The 23,208-nt window shown below is 44.7% G+C and overlaps 7 protein-coding genes across 7 annotated transcripts; all 7 read right to left on the bottom strand.

Annotated features, from left to right (window-relative positions):
• Positions 1 to 352: 352 nt before the first annotated feature.
• Positions 353 to 3,043, bottom strand: I203_105986 (uncharacterized protein; the record flags this gene model as incomplete). The annotated part of the gene is made up of 11 exons (XM_019147758.1): positions 353 to 540; positions 605 to 614; positions 683 to 706; positions 763 to 811; positions 878 to 1,100; positions 1,143 to 1,359; positions 1,429 to 1,748; positions 1,810 to 2,150; positions 2,223 to 2,333; positions 2,393 to 2,414; positions 2,476 to 3,043. 11 exons carry the CDS (start codon positions 3,041 to 3,043, stop codon positions 353 to 355), a joined length of 2,073 nt encoding a protein of 690 aa, XP_019002676.1.
• Positions 3,044 to 3,404: 361 nt separating this feature from the next.
• Positions 3,405 to 4,280, bottom strand: I203_105985 (uncharacterized protein; the record flags this gene model as incomplete). The annotated part of the gene is made up of 2 exons (XM_019147757.1): positions 3,405 to 3,884; positions 3,951 to 4,280. The coding sequence occupies 2 exons, from the start codon at positions 4,278 to 4,280 to the stop codon at positions 3,405 to 3,407; spliced, it is 810 nt and encodes a 269-aa protein (XP_019002675.1).
• A 537-nt stretch (positions 4,281 to 4,817) lies between these two features.
• On the bottom strand, positions 4,818 to 6,256 carry I203_105984 (uncharacterized protein; the record flags this gene model as incomplete). Its single annotated transcript, XM_019147756.1, has 7 exons — positions 4,818 to 4,949; positions 5,026 to 5,216; positions 5,299 to 5,477; positions 5,608 to 5,787; positions 5,856 to 5,894; positions 5,963 to 6,049; positions 6,114 to 6,256. The coding sequence occupies 7 exons, from the start codon at positions 6,254 to 6,256 to the stop codon at positions 4,818 to 4,820; spliced, it is 951 nt and encodes a 316-aa protein (XP_019002674.1).
• A 761-nt stretch (positions 6,257 to 7,017) lies between these two features.
• I203_105983 (uncharacterized protein) lies at positions 7,018 to 9,259 on the bottom strand (the record flags this gene model as incomplete). Its single annotated transcript, XM_019147755.1, has 2 exons — positions 7,018 to 9,150; positions 9,209 to 9,259. 2 exons carry the CDS (start codon positions 9,257 to 9,259, stop codon positions 7,018 to 7,020), a joined length of 2,184 nt encoding a protein of 727 aa, XP_019002673.1.
• A 5,157-nt stretch (positions 9,260 to 14,416) lies between these two features.
• Positions 14,417 to 15,816, bottom strand: I203_105982 (uncharacterized protein; the record flags this gene model as incomplete). The annotated part of the gene is made up of 5 exons (XM_065517881.1): positions 14,417 to 14,686; positions 14,926 to 15,046; positions 15,213 to 15,351; positions 15,439 to 15,698; positions 15,785 to 15,816. The coding sequence occupies 5 exons, from the start codon at positions 15,814 to 15,816 to the stop codon at positions 14,417 to 14,419; spliced, it is 822 nt and encodes a 273-aa protein (XP_065373185.1).
• Positions 15,817 to 16,167: 351 nt separating this feature from the next.
• Positions 16,168 to 19,364, bottom strand: I203_105981 (cystathionine beta-lyase; the record flags this gene model as incomplete). Its single annotated transcript, XM_019147753.1, has 7 exons — positions 16,168 to 16,415; positions 16,475 to 16,634; positions 16,700 to 16,907; positions 16,973 to 17,281; positions 17,360 to 18,070; positions 18,190 to 19,039; positions 19,109 to 19,364. The coding sequence occupies 7 exons, from the start codon at positions 19,362 to 19,364 to the stop codon at positions 16,168 to 16,170; spliced, it is 2,742 nt and encodes a 913-aa protein (XP_019002671.1).
• Positions 19,365 to 20,112: 748 nt separating this feature from the next.
• Positions 20,113 to 23,140, bottom strand: I203_105980 (uncharacterized protein; the record flags this gene model as incomplete). The annotated part of the gene is made up of 4 exons (XM_019147752.1): positions 20,113 to 21,868; positions 21,972 to 22,087; positions 22,152 to 22,711; positions 22,852 to 23,140. 4 exons carry the CDS (start codon positions 23,138 to 23,140, stop codon positions 20,113 to 20,115), a joined length of 2,721 nt encoding a protein of 906 aa, XP_019002670.1.
• Between the last annotated feature and the right edge of the window lie 68 nt (positions 23,141 to 23,208).

Raw genomic sequence — 23,208 nt, 5'->3', positions numbered from 1 at the left:
ATATCAGTGATGATGGGAAGAAAATAACGAACAAGGCAAGTGAGAGAACAACAACTGTCTTTCGAAGCAGAGTTGTGGTGACGTTCGTAGTTGCGCACATACTTCTGCCACGTGGTGTGTAAACAATCATCATTATATAACTAGCTGTATCGAGCATTGAATGGTGGTGCATACGTATAAATAACATTACGATCATGTATTGAATCATGTATTTGCGTAAGAGAAGATATAACAACGGATATAATTCGTACATGGTGAAAATGACGATGATGATTGCAGAACGATTTGGTTCATTTTCTTGTGCAAATTATTCTAAGAACCCATTCGTGTATCGGTCTTATCTTCGTTCCTTTCATATAACAGCTAGCTGAGCATGAGCAGGATCCACCACATTCCTCAGCGTATCCACCAAGACTTCAGCCCCTCTTTGTATACCCCAGAATCCAACTTGTCTGATCCGTTTCGAGTTGGCAGCTTCGGATGATACGTGATGAGCGAGAGCGGCGTAAATTTGGTCAGATAAAGAGGTCATCAAACCGGCTATGACGATGTACACATGTATCAGCTTGATAGCCACAAGACGGGCGATGCCAACCAGACTCACTCTCGAATAGCTGCGATGATAACAAGAATGGCAGATACGTCAATAGGCGATCACTACATTTGCGGCGATTTAACTCACAGTCCACGATCCATCAAAGTCGTCCTAACACAATTGGAGATCAGTAAACTTCAATTTGAAGAGTATTCAGGTACGCTTACAAGATCCGCAGCTACTTGACAGTGTATAGGTACCAAAGTCTTATTCGCACTAGAGAAATTCTCCCAATATCAGCATATGCTCGTCCTGTGCAGCTACTATTCCACTATTACTCACTTGATGAAAGCCACGATAGGTCTGATCAGGGCATTATTTGTAACGCTCAGGTCGGTCGTATAAATCGGAACAGCAGCTTTCAAATCCCTAAACCTCAAATCTAAATCCACAACCACCTGTCTTCTGGTTTCCCTTTCTTCTTTTGACAGCTCATATCCAGGTTCCTTGGGTGCACGTAAAGGTGGTCTAGCCAATCTAGCTTGTCCAGGTATGACTTTATTCGCTTCATTTGCAGCCTTGATAGCTGAATCAATCGTTGAGACACTTGGGTCCTCCGGGTGTACACCTTGAGTTATAGTTACTACGTTTCTTGAAATCTCGTCGAATATAGCTTTGATATCTACTGAATCATCGGGATGGAAAGGGAATTTGATGTCAAGTACTGCATCTAATTTGCCGGAGGTGATCCAACTCATCGGTCCGGTATGACCAGTAGCGTATTGGGCATGTTCGATAGGTAATCCATCGATACGGAATCGAGCCTAGAGCGCTATGATCAGCTGGTGACAGATGGAAGACAAGTGACACTTCGAACAGGACTAAATACTCACCATTCTCTTGACCATATCTCCATCTTCTTTTGTCTTCCCTAGCTTCTGAGGCATATGCAAGCTGAACAAACAATTATCAAATTGACCTGTCATTCCCTCCGCACACATCATGTCGTAGAATAACCATCTTTTCCTCAAAGGTCCGACCACAGCATTGAAGATGGATACGTTGTAAGGTCTTTGACCACCAGGCTGATAGATTGTGATAAGGGCATCTTCGACTTGGAAAGAGTCGAATTCGAAATCGCCCGAGTGAGTCTCGTGCCTATAGTCCGCTGGAGAAAGCGGTTTGGACATATCCCACCATACAGATCGACGGTCTGTTAATTCATATCAAATGAGCTGAAAGCAACATTGTCAGCCGGAGGTAAAGCAGCTTACCGACAACACCCCTTACACCCTTTACTTTAGCATCCTTGACCAGGCCCTTCCCGTCCAACCACCGTTTCAGACTCAAAGACACTTCGACCTCATCGATATTGACATCGAACATTGTATAATTATCTGTTTCGCTTGCAAGAGGAGGAGCGAGGTACGTCTCGGGTGACATAGCCGAAGAGAGGAATGGGATAGGTGAAGGTGGTTTGGCAGTTTCCGCTTTGAGCTGTTTAGTCTTGTGGACTTCTGGTTCAGGATTGTCCGTGGATGGTCGACGAGATACGTATACGTTCCGGAAGACTATCGTTGAAGAAGCCCATTTGGGTACGATCGCCGATTCAAAGCTGGAATATCAGAAATAATCAACTATTGGCCAAACAATGGGCTCTAATATGACATCAGATAGTGAAACTCACATTACAGTCACTCCTGTATTATAAGTCATATAATCGGAAATCCACCTAGCAACATATTCCTGCAAAGACAGTGAATTGAGGACAGCGAATATAGCAGAGACGAATGTTGTTCTGTAATAGAGTATACGTCAGCTCATGAGAGACCTGCACATCCATGAATGGTCACTCACGTTCCAACTAGAATCCAAAGTGCTATTCCAAATTCGATCAGAATCAGCTTGACACTGTAAGGTAGGATGGAAGCTGAGCTTACTATTCCCCACCACGAACCAACTAGCGAAAGCACTCATATCATCCGTATTGAATCTCCTCCAACCTCTTATCGTGAACCATTTTATCCTAATTCTCAGCCGTTGCCACCATCCACTAGCAGCGTTGAGCAATTCCTCTTTTGTCGGCCGATGAGGTGAGTTCGGTGCGATGGCTGTTGAATTCTTGATCAACCTCCTTATGAATGGCGCATAATCTTGAGCATGACCCTGATGATATGCTGTGTTGGACGGAGGAGGGGGTGTAAGAGGTGCATTGGTTGCAGATGATCCTTGACAATTCGGACAAGGTGCTTTGGAATTATCGGTTGAACTCCACCTTCGACCAAATGCTAGCTTTTGTCTATGAGAGAACAGACCTGTAGCAGGTCCGATACTGACATGGGGAGCGTGACGAGTGAGAGACGCTTGACGAGTAAAGAAGTCATGTAAGGCGAGATATCGATCTGCCTGAGCTGATCTCGGTCGTATACATCGTGTGATGGATGTCGATGATGAGGCGGCACGTAATGAACTCGATGTGATCGCTTGCAATGTTCGCGTGACCTGCATCATTGGCGCGGATTAAGACAGCTCTGATTATCAGTTATCCAATGTAGCCCGTCTGTGATTGAGAGCAAGAGTAACGGCTGTTGAAGCCTCTTGATGGAGTGATAGTCGATGATGATGGTCTGGAGTAGCAGTGTGAGTGTGAAAGTGGGTTCTGAAATTCTTCTTTGTACATGTATTTCGCTGACGTCTGTTCAGGCACCGCGGCAATGCATCAAGGTGGAGGTTCTCGTAGATCATCATGACATTCAATCTGATCAGCAGCTGTGATGTGGCATTCTGTTCCGAATCTTCGAGGCGCAATATCGATGCATCAACACAAAGAGGACAGACAGAATTTGCTCGCTCAATCAACCTGTTGATATCACTCATCCTCTTCCTCCCTCTTAAACACGCTCCAAGCACTTGAGAACCTCAGTTGCAACTCCGGCATCATCGCTGGATTCTTCCCATCTCCAGCTTTAGGATGAATCAAAGTAGTACCTTCGATTCCATCTCCCAGAATGACCCATCGCATGGGAACTCCAGTCCTCTCCCCAGATAGATCAGCACACTCCACTAACGACTTATAGTCACATTGAAAGATCTTAGGCAGATGATCCACCATAGATTCTTCTAACCATCTATTGACATCGGTCAAGCTGACCGTCTGGGTACTTGCGTGATTCCTAAATTTGTTGAAGACATCTCTTGATGAAGCTTGAGCAAGACAAGTAGGTAAATGATGTGTCATCCTATAATCTAACCCTTGTCCAGCATAATCAGGTAAACTCAGCGTAGCATCTCTAATTAATACCAATCGAGTTCGGGGATATTCCAACTCTTCATTTGAATCTACTTCAGGCTTCCAAGATTGATCATCCTCAGCGAGAATCATTCAATCTCCTTTTGAACCCCATCTGAACATCACTCTATCGATATCACACGTGTCACACTCTCCCTTTTGGCCCGAACCAAGTATATCAACTGTACTTCTCTCTTGAGTACCGGTAGTATTATGGACAGAATCGATAAATTCTGTGTATTCATGTCGGAGGGTTCTGCTCCTACCTTCATCAGCATAGTAGCTCCATACTTTCTCTGAGGGTGGTAAATGAGCTTCATTCAAGGGTGCATTGTCCATCTCCTGACTAATTTGGCGGAAGTTGTAAAAGCTTGAAGCAGGCTTCGTTTCGTATGGTTCCGTGCGTGAGATACTTGCATCTTCTGGTAGCGTAGTAGAGGGTGAGATCAACCTCATACCGTCTTCAGTAAATACCTCTATAGGTTTGGTTTCGCCACTTCGTAAAATGGACCTCAGGTTGACAATGATATCTGTAAAAAACATATCTCCAAAGTGAATACTCTCGATCGTTCAGTGGACTTGCGATTGAGGGAAAAATCAATGATGATTGGTTCGGAAATAGACAATTCAGTGGCTAGATCCAGATATAAATACCCAAACTTGCTCGTTTCTGCATACTACACAGCAGCCTGGCGATCCTCGGACCTTCAATACGAGATGCTCTCAACAATAGACAAAGGACGTTATTCCAGTCGTCAAAAGGTCCAATCGTCTCTGCAAACACTTACAAGAAGGCCACGGGCGACAGGAAGTTATAAATCTGTCCTTGCACTCAGCCCATTCATTAGTAAACGATAATCGAGTCAACATATTGATTCATAGATATTTATACATGTCAATAGCTATCATACACAGATACAAACAGATGAATAAACTGAGCTGCTGAGCTTATCATTATCCACGTCGGATTGAAATGAAAATCCACCATCACATCTAATGTGCCCTAAATTCCTTGCCAATTTTACTTTCCCACCCTACAGCATTTTCAAACCCATTCTTACCCGATTGGAAATCCCTTATAGCTTCCATCGCCTGTCTATTCGTATTAACAACGAATGGACCGTACTACATACGTTCACGAGCGAAATCAGCTTCGTGTCATACTTTTGTTTTCGTGGAATGAGTTCCAGATCGTACGTACCTGAACAACAGGTTGATCAAGTGGTAGACCAGCTACCAAAATGAACCTCGTCTCCTCTTCCTCGTCGTCGGTGGGACCTTCAGGTCGTTGGAGGTGTACGCCACTCTGACCATTTTGCGAGGATAGAACCGAGGTATTGAATTTATCGTGTATAGTGGGATCGTCGCCGATCTGAATTTTACCACTGACGACTAATCACCAAAAAATTATGAGGTAAGCCGATTGCATTGAGAGTTGGAGACGACATAGTACTAAGAAGAAGTTCATACTCACTATAGATAAACGTAGTCCATCCTTCAGGTATAGATTGAAATACCTTTGCGCCAGATTTCGTTAATCTGATATTAAAGTACCAACATCCTCCTACGGGTCTTACGAAACCTTTGATACCGTGAGATTCACCTGAGATCATGGTGATTTCCACGCCGTCAGAAGGGATGATTACGTCGATACTGAATAAAGATCATCAGTAATTAGTCAGGTCCAGTCTCACGCAGCAAATGGGCATAAAGAGATGGTCACGGATACCATATGGCTGGAAGACTGGCAGGCTGACAATACGATTGGAGTGCTATTCCTCACTCTTTAGCTTTCTTCTCTTGATAACTCGGCTCAATAAATTTCTGTTCCCTAGGAAGATTGATCCACAATTGCAATCCAACGGGTGTAACAGCTTTAGTTGGGTCAGGGTCGAAATATGGAATTTCAGAATGCATGATCCCTTTTCCTGCTGTCATCCATTGTACATCTCCAGGTTCAAGTCTGAAAGTGCCGTACAGTCAGATATCAGTACTACTCGAAATAGCATAGGTAGTTCAAGATCAACTTACAAGCCTTCATCTCCTAAGAAAATTTCATGTTTGGACATTCTACAAAAACACCAATTATCAGCTTGCACTCGATCCAGAGGTAAGTCAAGTTAGGATGTATGGCTCACCCATCGATCATGTACGTCACGGTAGTTTGACCTCTATGGGGATGATCTGGGAATCCAGCTCCGGGAGTAGCTCTAAAATGGTCGAGCCTATACAACAACCAGAGAATCAGTTCATATGAATGTGCGTCATTAGGGGAAATTGAACACTAACATTAAAAATGGACTTAGATTTCTCAGTTCAGGTGATCCAATACTCCTTCGTACTTTCGCACCTACACCTTCAGATACTTCATTGGCATATACAGTTTTGACCACAGAACGTGATCGAGGGGATTGGGTAGTTGCCGTTGACATTCTTCTTACGACGATGGTTTTGTTGATACGATGAGCGGATTTGAGTAGTTTTGTTGAAAATGGATGGAACATTCGTCTACGACGGAAAAGTAGGTCCTTATATGCCTTTCGTCACACACTCTGGACAGACAGGTTGACTATATATGGTACATGCTACATGCTAGAATCTCATTCAATGAATTGATGAGGGTATCAATGCGATTGCTGAGTAAAAACATCCAACCACTTATCAATCGAACATCATCAATGGGAATCACATACCTAACTGGGTAATTTCAGTGGAGATTTGTTTGGTTCCATATGTTCCGTCGGAAAGCACCATATACCTCCAAGCTATTCTATCAAGTGAGAATAAGAAGATCAAGAAGAGCATATATGTACAACGTTGCATGAATGACTGATGATTGATGATTGATCATATCGTATATACTAATCAAGAGCATTACTTAATCATGTATGACTATGAGAGATGAATGAATCCCTTTCTACAGTTTAGATTGAGGACACAAACTTAAATTTACAACGTTCGGCAGTTACATGAGTATGCCGTTTTCAGACCTTCGCAAAACCTATGATATAAACTTCTTCCTTCCACCACCGACCTGACCTAGCGTAGCACAGAGAACCGAAGACTAAATTGACACAATTCCTTGAAAAGGGTATGAATGATGAAGGAGGAGTGGGAAACAGTAATTTCGACTACTAATGTCGTGAAAGGGAGGGACTACTAAAAAAAAAACACCCAAAAATGATAGCATCACTCAAACCCTGACTGTCCTATCTCTTTCCCTTCCTCTTCCTCTTCCTCGTTCGTCCTCAACATCTTCCATCCTTACGTCCGATCCTCTTCGACTTCTATCTTCAGCAGCAGTCCCTCTCAAGCCTTTCTCCCTTCTGCTCCTTCCTCTTCTCTCGGTGTTGATACCATGGGAATCTCCACCTTCTTCCTCTGCACTCGCATCGGCATCATATGATACCTTCCTACCATGTCTGGAACGCGAGTTAGAGTGCGAAGCAGATCGAGAATGACAACCCGACCCAGACCTATATCTAGCCTTATTTCTAGATGCATCTCTCTCACGGACCTGTGATCTTGATGGACTTCGAGATGACGTCGGTGTTCCTAACCACTCTCTCACTTCTTCTCTCTGTCGTGCTCGGTCTACATGGGTGTTCTCGCCTCCAAAGGGCATGACGATATCCATAGGAAGACTTCGGACCATCTGCTGAGCAGGTGATTCTTCAACTTCGTCTGGTGTTACAGGTCGAGCGGCGGGTACAGGTGCCGGAACCGGTCGATCAGATATTTGAGAGCTCATGGTAGGCCTAGGAGACGGTTGATGATTTTGAGCTTGGGCATCAGCAGCTGCTATAGGTGCGTACGGTGGAATAACCGATGATATTGAGAAAGGAGCAAAGGATCGGATGTATGAAGATAGATTCCATATCGCAGAGGCGGTCGATGTGACCGGTTTGGCAGGTGGTTGTTTGCCACCTATTGAGAGTAGAGATGATGGGGCCTTGCCTTGACCCACCGATGAGAATCGTCTTCTCATGAAGGAGGATGAACCCGCAGCCGATTGATCGTCCGTACTAGTCATGAAGTCGATATGATCGCCATTGTCCGTAAGAGGATCGACAAATTCGGAGATCGATACTGTAGACAGTGTCGGAGTAGTACCACCCATCTGTAGAAATGGTCCCAGCTCCGTTTCAGCTGGAGCAGCAACAGTCACGGCGATACGAGACACTTCTGCAGGAGCTGGGACGGATTGAGGCCCAAGTCCAGTAGTGAGAGGGGCGGCAGTTGATGTTTGCTGAGAAGAATTAGTGGCAGTAACACCAGTGAGAGCCTTGACTATAGGTCCGACACCAAATCCACCGAAATTACTGAGCCCAGCAAGGGCAGATCCTATTCGACCTTTAGGAGTGGTACCGTAGATTCCATTCTCCCCTTCATACTGTTCATCCAGGGATTCCTGGCTGGGAGGAGGGAGGTTCGCAAGGACTTCTCTTCTTGTGCGAGATCTACCTCGAGGTTCACACGATTTGTCAAGGTGGTCAGAATCGTGTTCATCCTCATCTTTCGTCGGAAGACGCTTGACTTCATTCAGCCAGCTGACAATATCTTCTCTACTCTTTGATGAGGCGGAAGAAGCTACCATAGCGGCGACAGGACTAGGAGATTTGCGAGAGATGAACGGGGGTCGTACTGAAGGCTGTGGACTGGGAATGAATGTATCTTTCCGAGGAGAAGCGACCATGAAGGTATTCGAGACGCTGGTTCGTTTGATATTGGGTGGTCGGACTGTGGTTTCGAGAGGAGTAAGCGGTTTTGGTATTTTCATAGGTGATACGTCCTTGATATCCATGCCTTCATTATCACTACTCTCCGAATTCGAGCAGAAGACCGAATCCTGGAAAACAGGTGTGTTTGCGCCAGTTGTCTTCGATAGCTTATCGAAACCTTTGACTCGAGGAACGGAAAGACCGCCGACACTGGGGGAAGCTGTCATATTGACAGCAACAGGGTTCGTTCTTCGAGCAAATTGAAGGGTTTCACCCGTCTGCGTTGGTCGTCGTGAATTGTTGATCTTGATAGGAATGGCCGCGACTGATTGTGTAGCCGGAAATGAGAATGCTCGTCTGTCTCGAGCCATGGGCTTAGAGCGATATGAGCTGGGGAGAGGCGCGAGTGGTCCGATAGATGGTCGACGAGCAGGTGAATCCCTGCTATGAGCCGAAGAGCTACCAGCCTGAGGAGGACGAGTAGGTGAAGGAATGAGACCGAATGGGACAGGGGAGGTGAGGGCGACGGGACCATCGCAATTGGCTGAAGGATCGGTATCTTGAAGACGGCATGCTTCGCTGCAGTAAGGACTTCGAGGGTCTCTCTGTATGTGCAAGGTGGTCAGAGGTACTGCATTACATCGACACGAAAAGATGACTCACCGTCTGCTTTGAGCATGTTAGACACCAAGCAACATCCATGTCCATGTCCATCTTGTCGGCTACAGCGTGCACTAAAAGAAAATTACATATATAAGCCTGAGTTTCATGGATTCACAGACATCAACCCACCTTGGAAGCGCTTTGATTGACCCAATGAGAGGTTGATAGCACCCTGTTCACTACTTGATTAACCGAGTGGAGGAGAGACGGACTATCTATGCTGCTTGGCTTGATGATCAATATTGCTGTATGACGAGGTGATCTATAGATGAAAGGTGGGTCTCAGGCGCATATGGTGATGAGTATGGTTGAACAAAGGGATTTTAGAAAAAGTAAGTTGAATAGGGTGTTTTCCCATATAAGTATATTTGATTGCGAAGTCGAAAGAATCGATCGAACCGATGAGGTGATATTGGTTATATCGGAGGTAAACGTTGATGGGGTATTTGATCGATTAGATTAGACGCCAAGACATGCAGTGAAGGCGCAGTGGTGTGGTGTACGAAGCGGTATATCGTGAGAAGGAGAAGAAGGAGGAATGGAAGTCGTCAGTTTTGTGTTATATACGAATGTGTTTAGGCATAACAGTCATATGAGACATGAAAGATATGTTTTTGGGGACTTTTTACGATGACGAATGATGAATCACAAGATGTCGGATGATGGCGCCCACATATGGTAATTGTCTCGAAAAACTGAGACAAGACCAGGGCAAGTGCCCAACGAAGAATTTCAAGAACAATCAAGGATGAGGATGTCAACGAAAGAAAATCCAGAATCAAAAGACAAAGGTTGAGGTGAAATCAAAATTGAAATAACGAGGGTACCTCCCTCGATTTCGAGATCTCAAGAGAAGAAAAAACGCTGATCAATGCAAGGCCAAGGAGGTGGTGGAATTTTTCATCTCTTTTCGTTCGAAAAGGATGAGATAAGACCAAAGTGAGAGTACAGCACATGCACTACGTACGTTGTAGACTGTGTGTACACGGCGATAACACGGGATTGGGACGAGTGATGAAGAGGACAAGGACGAGAACAACAATCAAAGGAGTGAGGATGTGGAGTACGACGTTGTCTAGGCGAGTTAGACGAGGAACGAAACGAGGAAAAGAAGGTGGAAGCACAGTTTGTCTCGGAATGAAAGTCCCGAATTCCAACTCACATACAATCAAAGCGATTGATGGCTTTGTGCACCACGCTGTACTTCAATCTAAAGGTATGCCCTCTTATCAGTTCAATGTCGAAGTTTCTTGTTCTTTAGATCGAGCGGGCGCGGGATTCGGTGGATAAGATCTGAGTAGAGAAGTTGAGAAGTTTACAACATGAACAAGTGTCGAAGTAGTAGATACGGTCAATAATGTTGATGTTGATGGGCCTTTTCTTTTGGGATAGCCAGATCCTCGAGGCTTTATATCGAAATATCTTTAAAGTGGTAACGGGGATGTAAAAACGCGATTACTGAGAACTGGAAGTGGGGGATGACCGAGTGGGGGCGATATTTGTATTTGTGATGCAAGATGTTGAATAGAACAATAAGATATTTGTGGTAAATCTCCTTGATGTATGCTAAAATATCGCACTAGAAGTAGTTGCGTGACGACCAAAGGAGTACCTGTTGATGGTTTGGTGAACGTTGAATGATCTAAAACGCTCTCGACCAACTCGGTAACTAATCTTAGCAGTTGAATAATCATTGATACGTCAGCATGATCAAATTCAAAAGGATCAAAAGGATCAAAAGGATCAAAGCGTAGTTGTCTGTGTGTATGAAGCACAAGGAGACGTGTGTAGATAAGGATTGACCACAAACCGACAACCATCAAAAAGTCCCAGGCCACATTGCCCATGCTAAAGATGCAGCCTCAAGCACCCAATAGACAGAACAAAGAGAAGAGAAAAAGAAAGTCAAACTTGCGAACGACGATCATGGGCATTACTGACAGAACGGGAATAACGGTACAGTATGTCTCAGATTGCCAAGAATCAAAATGACACAACAAATGAAGGGATCATTACGGCAGAGGCGTGGATAAAATGAGACATGGATCTCCACCGACCCGCACCATGGACAGGATTGACAAAAGATGAAAGAAGAGTTGGATTTTAGATAAATTGGCAGAGACGATGATGACTGTACTTGACATGGCTCACCTTTAAAAGTCCTTTATATAGTGGCGACCCTAATCACCGCCTATTGCTGATCCAATTGCGCTTATGTATCTGACCTTCACCTAATCTAAAGCCGGTCGGACTGGATTCCTTTGGCGGAACAAACCTCTGATCCTCTTTGACCGATCAAGCAGCTATTCGCTAGACCAGGGCGTGGTCCGGTGCGCTTGGACGTTGAGTGGGGACAGGTAGTATTTGTGATAGCGATATGATATGCGACTCGATTATATATGATTCTCAAACGACTATTATTCTTTCTAATCTATTTTATACCAGTTGATATCAATGATACCTTTTGCACTACCAATCTTTATATTCCTTGTTGTATTCTGTTCGAAGCGAGGAGGGCCGAGACGAAGGCGGGATAGACACAGATGGAGGCAAAGCCAGTGAGGTGAAGTGAGGGAGATTAAGCGATAAGGAGATACGTACTTTCGCCATATGAGGAACAAAGACTACGTTTAAACGTTTAAATTACGCTTGGAATGAGATTCTCAAGTTACGGGGTTGTTGATGATGAATGACGATGAAAGCAGAAGTCGAGATTTTCAAGTCGTAGGTACAAGCACCCTTGATTCAATGATGATATCAGTTGACGAAATGCTGTGTTATGTTTTATCAAGTTCGACTTGAAGGTTGACTGTAATGTACTTGTATAGATAGAGTGAACGCGTGATACTTTCCTAATCCCTTGGATCCTGTCCTGGATCTTATACGATGGGAAGAGCTGGAATTGGTAACTGAGAAGAGAGTTGGATGGGGGGCGGGGGAAGTCGTGGTCGCAGACAAATCGGACTTTTCCGATGGGCGATAGGTGGGTCGAATTTGATAGATGAAGATGAGGGAAATGCGAGATTTTATCGATGTAGGAGAGAAGAGAAGACCAGGCTACGGGATCTGCGTAGCACCTGATAGATGTATTATTGTGAGATAAGACGAATTGGGGCGATGGGTTATTGTCGCATTATCACGTCTTTTCTGATGTTCTTGGTTTTTGTTATCGGGCTGAATCGTAGCGATAAGGATGATGCGATGATCTTGGCTTTTTTTCTTTTTCTTTCTGGGAACTTGATTGTTTATGGGTGTGGGTTCTAGCGTTGAAATAGAGTTATTTGGGGATAGTTACACAGAAGTAAATTAATATCAATTGTGTGCGGTGCGATGAGATTCGTGCAAGGATTTCTTCAATTTTTCGGTATTGAAATTCCGTAGAACAGATGAATTGACCTGTATTCCTGTGGATTGCAATATTTGCTCAAGTCACAAGCTTAGAAACTAGATCGGCTCATTGTATCGTCTATGCTACAAGTATCGTATGGTATGGTAATGGTATGATTCGCCAAGCAACAAATGAGTTTTTCGATGTGCACAAGGTAATGACAACAACCACCAAAAAATCCAAACATCTCGCCCAAATACGTTATTTCACTTTGAGTGCATCGACGTAACTGGATCCATCGAGTTCTGCAATAATGGGCTACGGCACGGGAGGGGGGAATGCGAACGCCCTTGCCGTGTGAAGCGAACAGGAAAGGGGGGCTCACAAGAAACATGCTTGGGGTCTCCTGCTCATAACCCTGAATGCCTTCTGGGGCGGAACGGCAGTAGACCAGACTGCGAGGAAAGATCTCTCTCCGCTGGAAGGAAGATTGTTGCAGCGCTGAATTTGGATTGACATTTACGGCAATTAAGTTACTTGTATCGGTATCTTGTACCTCACCGATTTCTAGAATTTCAAGCGCACTCGGAGACTTAGCCATGACATGTCGCTCTGGGCCCAGGGTAACGCTATGCTGTGCTGGAGGCTACGGCACGATCCATCCCGGTGGGCAGAAAGGAAAATAACTCTGTTGTCTATAAACTATCCATCTGATCGTGATGGGTAAGGGGGTTCTTACGTGAAAATCAAGTAAAATGTAACAGCACAAAAGTCAACGGGCTATGTATGCACTTATCGTCATTCAACTTGTCTCGATGCGGGCGGCGGTCAGGATCCATCTACTGAACACTGTAAAAGTGGACCAAGTCAAGTGTTCTGCCGTTTTGTATAACTTCCAATTCATCATTTGAATTGTTGCTTCACGTCAAAATCACGAAGAAAATGGCATGACTACGTATCATGTATCACGAAATAATTCGTGATGAAATCTCCATCACGTTTGTTTCCCTTGAATATACGAGTGCTGTGGGTATCCCCAAAAGTCAGCAATCCGCATCTGTTACCCGAATACCAGTGAATTGATTTCGTCACATGATGGGTCGTGCAGGGTTGTGTTAGTAAGTTAGTAGTGAGTACTCAATACGCCACATACGACATTTCATAGGTGCTTTTGAATGACTGACCTGCTTGTGGCTCTTGGATATCCAGCTGGCATGACACCACTACGTTGTCTGAAGACGTGACTTATCTTACTGAAAAGTATTTCATTTGTAATTCATGATTACTTCATCTAACGACCTTCGAAGCATCAGCGTGATATCATTATGCCCTTTCATAGCAGATCAGATCGTAAATACCTCTCTCCTGCACTTTCAAAGCGAATTGATATATCGACGCGACCTTGCTAACAATATGAAGCAGATTCTAGATCCTCCATCAACCGAGTCCTGATCTATCTGAAACTGCGTGTGTTCATCATCATCAAGGCTCACTGAATTTGAGACATATTGATCAATTTGACCAGACTAGAATGGTTGCTGACCTACAGAATCCTGACTTTGTGAAACAACCAACCAATCAATCACAAAGAGTCTTGGGGTACTTGGATTGATGTAAACCCAATTATCCGCTCTCGTCGCGATTGCGCATACAGTGCGAACTGATCCCTTGATCGCTTCTTTATCTGATCATGATCTTTTCTTCGGTCGGAGTGATCGGTTCGTTCAATATACAGTATGACATTATTTTATATGCATACATATGACCTGACACAATTCGACTAACAGGTAAAAGTCAACCCAACAAGACCTAACATCCCTCTCCATATTGCCTCTTTCCCCTTCTTCAATCTAGCTCTCCTTGCGAGTGATCATGATGAACTATGGTGGATTTTTCGTATCACCAGATTGCCCGTTTCCATTCCCATTATCCCTCCTACTCCTCACCCATGCACCCAAACTACCAGGCGACAAGAAAAAACTCCTTGGAGAACCTTCTTTGGCCTTGTCCCTACTGGCAGCTTCAGGAATATCAGACCATGAATCGTTAAATCCCGGTGGGGGAGGTGGGTAGAACTCGAACTCTGCTGTTTCGGGGAGTGGATGGCGCGTACGGAGGAGTGTGAGGATTAGGGACATCCCTTTGCGGGACTGCATCGTGTGTAGGATGTAGTACGTAGAACGAGGGATGTATAAAAGATGAGAGGGTAGAGGGTGACAGAGGGGTGTGAATGTTGATTTTTGGAGTACGGTGCATTTATTGATAGCGAGGTGGTAGATTGGACAAGATAACACATAATGAAGATTTTGAATATTAACTATCAGCGATTGACTTGCTTTACTTATACCATACACAGCAAAGTATAGGATTGTGATATTTCGACACTCACAGTTTCCGAATTCGTCTCGAATTTCCCTACTCCATACTGTTCTATCCTCTGCCTTATCAGATTTGACCATGCTCCACCAAAGCTCGACCTGACTTCTGCTGTAGTATGATGTAGTGTTGTTCTATAGTAACACAAGTTTAGTGTTATAACTTAGCATGTACTCTACTTGTACGGGTAATCCTTTTCCTCGGCGACCCATTAACAGATGATTGACCATGTCATATCTTCCATAGGACTGAGGGTTTTATGCAAGATGTGTGACGTGCGAAGAGTCCCACTCAACTCACCCATTCGGTCCCGCTCTGATCTCCCCACCTTCAATCACATGCATCAACTTCTTGTGATTCAAATTCCCCTGTTGTACCCTCAATCTAGGTTGTCTCCTGTACTCCAGCTCCGAATTGTCTTCGTCTCTACCACTTTCACCTGATATCCTGCGCTTAGATGAAGAGGCCGAGGAAAAAGCAGTATTGGGGATATTTGTATTTGTACTTGTTGAGCTTCCGGCCAAACCCCATTCGGGGGGATCTACAATACTTTCTTCCAAAATCCAAGCGTCCAACCCCCTCCCACCTGAAAGTCCAGCATTAGGTAACCACCTAGTAGCCCATTTCGGTAATATACCTCTTTTCAATATCAATCTCGTGGTATGTACCTGTCCAGTCGAGGGGTTGACAGTTCGAGAGAGGACATCTACTGATAAGACATGTCGAGCGAATGGGTTGGGATAGCGGAGGAAGAACGCTAGTAAGGGTGTAGGAGGTGGGTCGGGGCTAGATCACAAAGGGAAGCAACAATAAGTCAGCGAGGTTATAAGGGTAGTAGAGAGAGATTCTTTTTTGATGAACGACAAACTCACTAAGAATGAGTTTTACGATATACCTGGACCATCCCAAAGGTCGTTCAAGACCCCTCGTTGTCGTTGATGTCTGATGTGAGTAGGATATATGTCGTGTGAGAGTCGGAAAATGAAAATAAAACAAGCGAATTGGATGAAGATCATTTCAGTCATCGAGTGGAGGTAATCGTAAACTTGACACAGAGTCAAATTTATTTGGCTCGACACCCAGCAGATCACCGCCGGCGTGATGCGTGTACTCGATGCTTCGGCTCATATCTGCGGACTACACATATCACGAGAACGCAAACATCAATCTATCATACATACACGAATACCAGATAACTAAATCAACCTATCCTGATAGAATCTAACATTGTGTATCTTGCTGTTTTTGCATGTTTTTATGTATGAACCCAGTTCCCAACCCTCTCTGACCAAGTTTGTAATCCATCAATCGGAGTCTCCCTCAAAGTCACTCGTTTGGGTACAATCATACCCTCACCTTCCTCGGGTGTACGGATCTTGTCTTCCTTTTGGGTCGAAGGGGAATGTATACCCAATCCAGGTCCACCGACAGATGTAAGATGAGGTTGGAATCCCTGAGATTCAAGGGTAGTGATTAATGCGTCAAGTGAGGATTGTGGGAAATCTGCAAGACCAACAATCAGCTAATGAGATTGGTACTGGGTATAGTGGTAGCTGACTGACCATCTGGTATCAACGTTACAGCACATCCACCACCTCCCGCACCTGTAAGCTTTGTAGCGAGATTGAATGGTTCAGCAGCTGTGGCTGAAACCACCATCTCGAGTGAGGGGTGAGATACCCCAAGGTTGACGAGATGAGAGTGATTCTCTCGAATGAGAGTCTATAGAACAGAAGATGTCATCAGTCAGGATTGAACAGCATCGACAATCGGCTAGGGAGACATACCTCTAATCGAGCGATCAATTCCTTCCTTTCCACATGGGTTTGCCCACTCAATAATGTCGAAGCTTCATCACTGATTGACTGGATGGCATCGAGGATGGGATCGACCACATGAGGTTCAGCAAGTCGTTTGGCACTGACACCAGCTACGAGAGATTTGGTATCTCGAGGAACCAAGGTGTTGGTGAGCAGTAGTCGGATGGAGGAGAAGCTGTATACAATCGATGAACCACAATGTCAGCTAGCATAATGAGTTTCTGAAGACAGACAACCGACCCGTGTAAACCGTCCAAACCACCTTTTCGTCCTCCTACGGATCTGGTGAACGCTACGGCACCACCCCGAACAGAAACAGCATTATCTATACCACTGGGAGTACCATGCAAAACCTTTTCAGATAAGAATGCCCAACCATCAACGATGTTGGTTTCACCTTCCGACAGACGGGATTGATCGGAAGTGGGCTTGTTGATATGTGAGTGGGCGATGAGAAGCGACGAAGCTATACAAGTAGAGTAGGCCGCTGAGGAACCTAAACCTGCGGAAATTGGGAGATTGGCAGTAGCTGTGAAGGTGACGGAGGGGCTAAAAGAAACTCCCAGTCAGCATGTGAGACGTAATGAATAACAATCAAAATTGTTTGCCAATTGGCGAATCACTTACGCCTCGCATTCAGCACCGGCCATGACCATGTAGAGGTACAAATAAGCAATACAGGAGTTGAGGCCCGTCTTGCCTAACTCTTTATGTTCATGTACCAATTTCTCAATAGATTGGAGTAAAGCAGGATCGAGATCTTTATCGGCAACATGTCGATGTGTATTGGAATGAACGGGTAACAACCCCCAAGGTAGTTTTGAGATTTCCCATTCTGCTTCTACGCCTACGTTGGGTACTTCCAGTGCTACTTTCCCATCTGATCTAGGTGAGAGGACGGCGAAACATCTGAGGTTCACTGAAGAAGCTATAGCAGTTACGCCATGTACTACAGCATGTTCACCGAATAAGATGACTTTTCCAGGTGCTGAGACGACGATATCTTCTTCAGTTGTTTTACGTTCAGTTGAAGTGAGTCCGAGACCTTTTTTGACGCCAGTTACCAATTTGTCAATCGCACTTGATTCGGTCGAAGGTCGCTTGAACCCCTTGGCTCGTTCGAGTATCCACGCTTCCGGGTCAGATGAGTATAATTCGGCAGATCGAGAGTGGGAGAGTGGAGAGTGAGAGAGGTTGGGAGTGATGGCACCAGCTGACAAGAGAGAATGTTCGAGGTCGTCCATGAGATCTCGAGGGTCTTCAATACCGACACAGAGTCTGATGAGGTTTTCGGGAAGACCTCGTTCGGCACGAACAGCAGCAGAGATGGAAGCGTGGCTGAAAGCAAAAAACATCGTAAGCCCAACATCCCTACAAGTGAGATGGATTAAGGGAAATCGGAAAGACAGAAGGATAGGGTATGAAAAGAAAATGGTAGGATTGATAGGTATACTCACGACATCAAACAAGGCATAGAGATCAAACTGTTAACCGCACCAAACGAAACACTAATACCCCAAAGTCTCGTCCCACCTACTATCCTTTCGCTCAAGGCTTTATCACCCGTTACGAACGACAGGACCGCACCAGCTCCTGTAGCCTGTTTCCAATGTATATCTCTCTTTGGGTGATTCTTCAGTCCTGGATAATGTACTAGAAATCCTAATGAGTCGAGGTATAGGGCTACCAATTGGGCAGTAGCCATTTGTCTATCCATTCTTAGTGACATGGTCTTGACTCCTCTGAGAAGTAAGAATGAATCGAAGGGTGCTAATCCAGATCCAACAGAGTTGATCAAAAAGGCAATATCTTTACAGATTTCAGGTCTTTTCACAGCGATTATACCAGCCATGAGATCATGATGACCTGATAGATATTTCGTTCCGGAATCATAAACTATATCAGCACCTAATTCTAAAGGTCTCTGAAGATAGGGTGACATCATTGTGTTATCCACTACTATCAAAGCATCAGGTGATGATTGTTTAACTTCTTTTGAGATTCCTTCTAAATCTGCGATCTTGAGTAAAGGGTTGGTAGGTGATTCCAATAATACCATTCTGACTTTGTTTCCAGGTTGCAAGTATGGTCGTAGTGCTTCTATCCTAGTTGTATCGGCATGAATAACCTTGACACCTCCATGCGTTCCGAGATAGGTTAATAACCTGTTGGTACCTCCATACAGATCATCTCCCGCTAAGACTGTTTCTCCAGGTTTGACCAGACGCAAGATCGTATCGAGACAGGTCATACCGGTAGATAAAGCGAATGCTTGCGTTGCACCATACAGTCGAGCAAGGTGGTTTTCTATATGATTTCCATACCATGTAAGTTGCGGAGCGAATTACACTGTGAGATAAATGAGGATAAACTCACCTAATCCTCCTCTAGTGGGATTACCGGAACGCGTATAATCATATTGACCGTCCATTCCCTTGAATGTAGCAGTCTGATAGATGGGTGTTGAGCTCGCCCCATATTGGTCTTTGTTATCTACTGAAGCGCATAATGTTGAGAATCTCCAATCAGCGGCTCTGGCTTTGTATTGTTCAGCCTCGGTTGGTGATTTGGATGATAAGGTGTATACCGATGTAGCGAGTGATGAATCACCCGGTGTAGATGGGGTGGTCATCTTGTGAGTCTATTGGTGATATGAGAGGAGATACGATGTGTGCAAGAGATAAGATAGTTTGTTGTATTGGGGTATATATATATCGTGGTGCTGATAGATATGAGTCGATAACAATTTTGTGTTTTGTAATTTCAGCACTAATCAATCACACCATAGGCGGTCGGAGCGTTTGCGTTCGGTGACTTGCTCAATCCCGATTTGGGGTGATTTATTACCCATTTCAGTAATATCCTCCCTTCTTTCACCGTCAGTCCTCTGGAAGCTGTTCATGACTCTGCTTTGTGTGTGCTTGGGACATTTGCATTTCCATCTGACCACCTTTTGATATCATGCGATTGCGATGGATTTCGAGCGATGTCGTTTGCTATCAAGTGAAAGGAAGTAAAAGACTTTCCAGGTATAATTTGACTGGATATATTGGATATTGTCATTGAATCATCATTGACGAGAGGTGTATACACGACTCATGGACTATGGGGGCCTCATCCAGCCTCAGGAGAACGGCGAAGAGAGTCCTCAGCAGAGTGTATGCTGGTGATCTCAACAAGCGAGCTGTGTCATCATCTGCCCATTTATAGCTGACTTCTGGTTTCCACACCATGACACTCATGAAGGTGCAATTCACTCTAAGAAAGGATACATCCATTGAATCATTTACTGAATGGTCAGCATCATCACTGCAGTTTCGCAGTTCATTTGTAACGTATCAAGCAACTACAATAACATCTCCTTACCCTCACCTAATGGATCATTCTGTCTGTTTGCTATTATTCTTACTATTATCGAAATTACCATCCTCCTTGATCTCCGCGGCGGTACTAAGTACACCAAGGTAACTCAGATTCGATCCCACATTCATAGGTTTTCCTTTTATATTCGGTAGAGGCAATGTTAGAGAGTTGGGTGAGATAGTTCGAGGTTCATTCACACTACTGGAAGTATGATTATTCATTCTTAGATATTGTCTTTCAGTATTGGAACTTAACACCAAGGACCTTCTACCTGATCCTGAAGGCGGAGAATGAGAGTAAGGTGGTGGTCCACCTAATCCCATATTACCCAAGTAATTCGATTCTGAACCTGAACCGTTGTACAAAGAGGCATAGGTATTGTAAGATGAGGAATAGTCGATAGGAAGGAAAGATGAGGAAGGTGATATGGAGGGAAGTTGCTGTTGAGGGTATAAAGTCTGATCAAACCCTTGAACAGAGCGAGATTGCCAATAACCCATTTGATGGTTTGAAGAGGGAGTGAGCGTCGACATTGACGATAGTAGCGGTGGTGGACCGATGTCGATCCGTTGCGATTGACTCGATGTCGCTGACAGTAATTGGGGTGCAGCCGATTGCATACTTCCATCACCGGTTAAATTCCTCGGTCCACCATTATCGATTGATAGAATTGGCGGTGGAGCATGATCTAGCTCATCGTGAGTACCCGGTGGACTAGATTGTGAAGTCGAGAACGAACTGTGTCTAGGTGGTCGAAGGATGTTGGCTCTGGGTGGCGGTCGTTTACGTTTCCTAGGATGAGAATGCTCATCGCCATTCTCAGGGGAAGATCGGCTGTGTAATGGGGACACAAGCCCAGCTGTATTTTCTCTCGTCGGGGAGCTAATTACCACATCTGAAGAATTCGCAGTAGGTTGCGCGAAAGGTTGATCCTGAACCACACCAGGTAAGCTCGATAGGTATCCATCGGTGTTCACGTTCATTATTGGAGCGTAGATGGGTCGAGGTGGGAAAGGAAGTCTCGGTGGTGGACGAGGTGATTCGGAAGGTAAAGAAGATAACGAGGTGAGAGGTGAATCATCGTTTCCATCGATAGCCTCATCATCCGACCAATCGCCGACCGTATCCCCATCTGAGTCAACTTCTTTCACCCTTTCTGCGTGAGCCACCGGTCTCATGCTCATGTCGTTTGCAACAAGTCTAGGTATTTTGAGTTTGACGATAAGGTTCTTAGTATTCGTCTTTACTTGTTTTCTCTCCGGTAGATTGTTGATGATCTCTTCCTCATTCGCATCCACGACTTTCTTCTTTCTACCTCTTTTAGCTTTTGGTTTATCAACTCCATCATCGTCTTGCCTGACCATCGGCGGATGTACTTTAACTTTTTTTTCGATAGATGAGAAAGGCTGATTCATCCTCGCTCTTTTCGCCTTCGGTTTCTCCACAACAATCGTTTCACCTATCTCTTCTTCCTCAACTAGTGGTGTTTCAGGCGATATGATATCTTTATCCTGATCTACTATTCTGATCAGATCGAAGGGCGCCTTGGAAACATCCTTGACAGCTTTTTCCAACCAAGCTTGTACACTCAGTTGATCTCCTGCGTCTGCTCCCATGGCGTATTTTAACGACTTTCTCTGGATTTTTCCTTTTGATGCGCCCAGTAGATGAGCAAGATTTTTCTTTCTTATACAGTTGGAGCAATTGCAGCAATCTTTGCAAAGAGGACAGATGAACGATCGGGATTCTTCGTCAAAATCGAAATAGCTGTATCTGTTGGTCGGATGCATGATGAATGTCAGCTTGTTTCGGGTTCATGGGAGAAAGGATATAACGGATGTATACGGAGACAAAGGGATGAAAGGTAGTCGCTCACCTCTTACAGCAGGTCTCGCAGAATGTAGCTCTACATATCGGATTGACATTCCTACACTTCATCTTCGGTTTATCTGATTTCCTTCGACACTGATGGCATGATTCACCAGGAATGAGCTGGTCGGTTGGCACGTACATACATCAGCTACTCGGAGAATGCTCGCATTGGTAGCCGACTCACAGAATAAGCAGATACACCTTCAGGTATAACCCTTTCTACTGGTCTAGCATCCATTTCAACCAATTCGCCTCTTTGCTTCATCTCACGTCTTAATTCCCTCTCTAATCCTCTCCACCTTCTCCATCTGAACTCTTTCGTTACTCCAACTAAGTCTTCCGGTTCATTTTCAGGTAAATTATCTCCACCTTTGCCAAAACCAAATTTCCACCTTCTCGCTTCTCCTTCCATCCAATGTGAACAATCCGTATATTCGCCATCCAATATCCTCTTCTTCAATTTACGATCACTCGGTATCTCTATACATGTCATAGTATGAGTTTGACCTTTTGGAGGAAGAGACAATATGTATCCTGATCTATCGTATATTGGTATATCACCTGCATTCCTTCGTTTCCTACTTGATGTGGCATGAGGTTGAGGGGAAGAGTTAGCATTTTGTTTGATATTCGATGATGATGATGATGGTCCTGCGATATTGCTGTTCGATCCACTGGGTTCAATACCCAATTCAGCCAGAATGAGTTGATTCTCACGTATACGCCGTTGTCGTTCGGCTTCATCTGGTATATGAAAAGCGATTTGGACCCACATATCGGTGTATCAGCAATTACCCGTGATGAATTCACCCAACCAATATTGGACTTTTATGATTAAAACAAAAGAGGGGGGTAAGGATGAGGAGAACAATGTCAGTACTCACAGTTCTCTTCGTCCTCATCTTCATCCTCAGTATCCGAAGCATCCCTAAACTCCCTTTCATCATCCTCTGACCCTCCTTCCAATTTATCGTTTACAGCTGTAGGCTCAAGTGCAAACTCGACCATCCTCTCCTTTCCTTTGCCCTTCCTGTCGATGATCCGCGGGCTACTTGATCGACTAACAAGGTCATCTTCTACATCTTGTGGTTTGACAGGTGATACACGTCGACTTGAAGACCCTTGTCGAGTGGAGGATGTTGCTGCCGCCATGGACCCGTTGAAGAAGGTCATGTTGACATGGGAGCGGACGGGTGGATTCCTGTGAATTCTGAACACCAGAAGAACGGTGACTCTGCTCC

This window comes from Kwoniella mangroviensis (genome assembly GCF_000507465.2).
Source record: "Kwoniella mangroviensis CBS 8507 chromosome 1 map unlocalized Ctg02, whole genome shotgun sequence".
Lineage (NCBI taxonomy): Eukaryota > Fungi > Basidiomycota > Tremellomycetes > Tremellales > Cryptococcaceae > Kwoniella > Kwoniella mangrovensis.
The sequence above is the reverse complement of the archived record's forward strand: the minus strand, read 5'-3'. Positions and strand labels throughout refer to the sequence as shown.